At 45.0% G+C, this 3,953-nt stretch overlaps 1 protein-coding gene across 1 annotated transcript; it reads right to left on the bottom strand.

The window, feature by feature from the left end:
• Positions 1-1,028: 1,028 nt before the first annotated feature.
• Positions 1,029-3,703, bottom strand: LOC107713868 (zinc finger protein 36, C3H1 type-like 1). The gene is made up of 2 exons (XM_016519511.1): positions 3,527-3,703; positions 1,029-2,978 (listed from the first exon to the last, which is right to left on the bottom strand). Exons 1-2 carry the CDS (start codon positions 3,578-3,580, stop codon positions 1,977-1,979), a joined length of 1,056 nt encoding a protein of 351 aa, XP_016374997.1. The 5' UTR covers positions 3,581-3,703; the 3' UTR covers positions 1,029-1,976.
• Between the last annotated feature and the right edge of the window lie 250 nt (positions 3,704-3,953).

Below are 3,953 nucleotides of genomic sequence, written 5' to 3' on the forward strand. Positions count from 1 at the left end.
AACACACTTAAATGTGTATTTTGGATCTTTTATTTCCACTAGTCTGAAAGAAGACAAATTATGGAATCAAATTAGCCCAAAATTGACCAATGCATGGGGGAAAAGGGGGCTTTGTCTGTAATGTCCTGCCTTAATTGAGCTTAAAAAGAATATTATGACTTTCCCAACCTTGTGCATATCCTATACAGAGCCTTTTTTTTGTATATTAACCACAAGGTGGCAGTAGCTCCAAACTAAGTCTGTGGCATGAGTTGCCCTTGGAAGCCCTTTTACTGAGACAGAGTAGATATTACAGCTTAAAAAAAACACAAGAACAACTAAAAGCAAACGCCAGAGTGTTTTGGGTGTTAAAATGGAGGGATTGCTGTAGTGGTTGTCAGACTGTGGTGATCATAAACAGATTCAGGTGTCCAGATGAATACAGGCTTCTCAGCTGCATGTGTGGAGCCAGCAGTGTCTGGTAAGCTGCTCGAAGACCTACCGCTCTGCAATAGACTTGCAAATCACTCCTCCCTTCTGCCACTGCATTAGCATACAGATGTTGTTAAGAAAAGGAGAGTGGCCTCACAAAGGAGCCCTGATGTGAGAAATGCTCCTGCATTTCATTTACTGCCCAGCCTTGTCTCAATAAAAGGCAGCGAGACCTTTGGCTATTGTCCATGACCGTGTGTGACAGTGGGATGTTTCTTAGTCTTCCATGCACGAATGTTGGAACAATGAGCAAAGCAACACACAAAAGCCTTCATCTGTTCCCTTGTCCTTTGTGTGTGTTTTCAGCTTGAATAATTAAAAGAGCTGTCAAGTATGCATTTGTCTCTCTTTCTAGAAGGCAGATGGAAGGAGTAGCATTCAACCGTGTTTGTGTTGTGTTTAAAATTAAATGCGAGCGGAGGGCTTCACATGCAACTACTTGTAATAAGCAATGCTTGAGAAGTTTCACCAGAAGTGAGTAAATAGCCACACACTGACATTCAATAGCACTTTAGAAGAGAAGCAAAGGAATGAGGCAAAAGATCTTTTTTGTTCCCTTCCAACTTTATTTTCAAACAATATATTATAATGAAAACGGGCATTGCCATCCCATGGAATGTAAACAGTTCATTTAAATTATATAGAAACAAACATGAAACGAAAGCACAACACAATATACTGTTTTCCCACTTCGAAAAAACGAAATAAATAAGTTTTAAGTTAACAAAAGGCAAAAGCGTGTCTTGTCACATCAGGCAAAAAGATGAGAAACAACAACAACGAAACTCAACCTACGAACATCAGAACTCACAGTTCATGTTATTATTTGCAAATGACAAGTTTCGCCTCTTAGAGTGCAAAAGACGAAGGCCGCGGTATTACTTGACTTCTTTCTGGTGCATTGTCACTTTCACATTCTTGCATATGAACATCTTTGACTCTTCCTTGTGGATATCTCTGACTGCTATTACTTACAGAGAACGTGGAGTGTGTGTCGATAGCACTTTAAAAGGATCCTGAGATTCCATCTTTAAGACTCTGTGCAGCTGGGTTTCATTAATTAAAGCTAAGAGATATAGCTCGTGCAAAGCAGACAAACGGGCTCAAAGAAACAAACAAAAAGCCTTATCTACATTGTTCCTTCTTCGAAATGCATATTACAACAAAAGCAATAAATAGGTTTTTAGAAAGGACTATGGTTAAAACTACTCAGTCCATTTAAAAATGCCTTAACTAAAGGCTACAGTATGTTCAGGGAGCGGGTTAGACGTTACACTAGATGTATATACTCTAAGTTGCTCGGCTTTGGTTAGACTACAGATGGGCGGCTTGGGAAGGTTGGTCCTGCAGACAAAACACCGCAGAACAATTCCCGAAACACATAAACCTAAAGTGAAGTTCCCACTGCAGCTTCAGACTGGTATACAACAGTATACATTGCGTTCATCACATTTGCAGAGAAACGTCTGCTTGGGCGAGCATGCAATATGCACAGGTAATGGTTTCTAGTCGTCTGAGACAGACAGGCGGCTGAAGATGGGCAGTCGTCGGCCGTCGATGCCAGGAGAGTCGCAGCCGCTCAGACTGCTGGAGCTGGTGTAGCCATCCTGATCGGAGAGAGAGTCCGCGGAGGCGCTTCGCTGCAGGCCCGTAAGCGCATACGCCAGGTTCTGCACGCTCTCCGAGTCGCTGATGGCGTAGAAGCTCCCGCTGGCACCCAGATCTGCAAAGGGGTGGCTGTGCTTCAAAGTCCCCAAAGGGGACAGCAGGTCGGGACTCCCGGTGGACGGCGGCGGAGACACGGATGAAGATCTGGAGAAGGCCAGGGCGTCCGGAACGGCGTGGAAACCGCAGAGGGTTTGAGTTTGCGAGGAAAAGCCGCTGAAGCTGACGCTCTGGCGGAGCTGCGGTCGCGCTCGGATGCTCTTTGTGCTCTCCGAAAGCCCGTTCTGCTCGTCTGCGTTGTGTATGAAGTGACACCGAGCGCCGTAGGGGCAGAAGCCGATGGTGTGAAAGGTGCGACACGGCTCGGTCTTGTACTTCGGGTGTCTGTTGAGGCCTCTCAGCTCCTCCATCCCGTGAGCGAACTGGCATTTGGCGCCGTATTTGCAAGTGCCGCTTTCCTCGTAGGTGCGGCAGAGCTCTGTCTTGTAGCGGGCGGACATCGGCGCTGTAGAGGTCGTTCCGAGTGCCTTCGGGCAGGTCAAGGAGCTGTTGCTGATGCTGAGACCCGGCGGCGGCGGAAGAGGGCTGGCCGTCACATGGCCCTCGATCATGCTCACGGACCGGTCTACTCTGAAGGGGATCTGGCTCAGGGAGGAACACGGCAGCTGCTGCTTCATCTCGTGGCTCCAGTGCTGGTTGATGGCTGGCAGAGGCCAGGGGCTGCTGTCGTTGCTGTTGAATTTAGAGTTGGGAAGAGTCACGGGGCACAGGGAATGCCTGCGCTGGAATCCCACCACACGCTGCTTCTGTGTGGCTTCTGTCAGATCAATACCGCGGAAACTCTGGGAACGGAGAAAGAGAGAGACCTCAGTATACTGTGTGGTGCGCAAGTTTCAATGAAGCAAGAAAGCAACTCTAGAAATGCATGTGAAACACAAATACACTCTTAAAAATAATTGATCGGCATCACTGAACCTTGAACATCCATGGAACCTTTCAAATGCAGAAAATGTTCTTTGTAGTCGAAAAAGGTTCTTTAGATTTTTAAAATGTTCTTCAAAATGGTTCTTTTAGGAACTGTTCACTGAAAGGTTCTTTTGGGAACCAAAAATGGTTCTTCTATGGCATCACTGCAAAAACACCCTTTATTTTTAAGAGTGTAGTATTCTGAAGTTAGTGGGATCCAAAACAACAGTTTTTTTGGACTCCATTGGCATGCATTGCATGTACAAAAAAAGAATATTTGAAGAAGGTCACAAAGGATTGGAACAATATTGACTGGGTTTCCATTTTTTTGAGTGAGCTATTCCTTTAAATCGATTTGATTCTTGTTTAAATGCATGAGCAGGGTGCATGCACAAGTTTCAAAAAACAAAACTCATATTCTTACCTTGCAGAATTCATCATCCAACTCGAGGAAGGGCGTGAGGAAATTTGATGGCATTTTCAAGATGCCTGGCTGTGATTCTTTATGTGCAGTTAAGGATGTGTTGAACTGCTCAACAACTGATGTCAAGCTCTGCTTCTGTTACAACCCCACTGTTGGAATCTCACTTTATAAGCAGAAACTTCTAACCCCGCCCACCTTTTGAAGAGGCGTGTTTTAGTGCCGGGTTCACACCCCCTCAAGAGTGAGGAAAGTTTACTTGTGACCTGTCTAGGGTTTCACAAAAGAGCAAGCACACACTTTAATACAACTCGGATGAACTCTAACTCGTTATAAAATAGCTAAATGAAGAAAGCCTATTTCTAAAATAGCTCTAAACAGGGCTAACTGCATGTGTGCGTGTTTTCTAAAAAAAGTTTTACTGCAAAAC

This window comes from Sinocyclocheilus rhinocerous, unplaced genomic scaffold, assembly GCF_001515625.1.
Source record: "Sinocyclocheilus rhinocerous isolate Xijiao unplaced genomic scaffold, SAMN03320098_v1.1 scaffold929, whole genome shotgun sequence".
In the NCBI taxonomy this organism is placed as follows: domain Eukaryota; kingdom Metazoa; phylum Chordata; class Actinopteri; order Cypriniformes; family Cyprinidae; genus Sinocyclocheilus; species Sinocyclocheilus rhinocerous.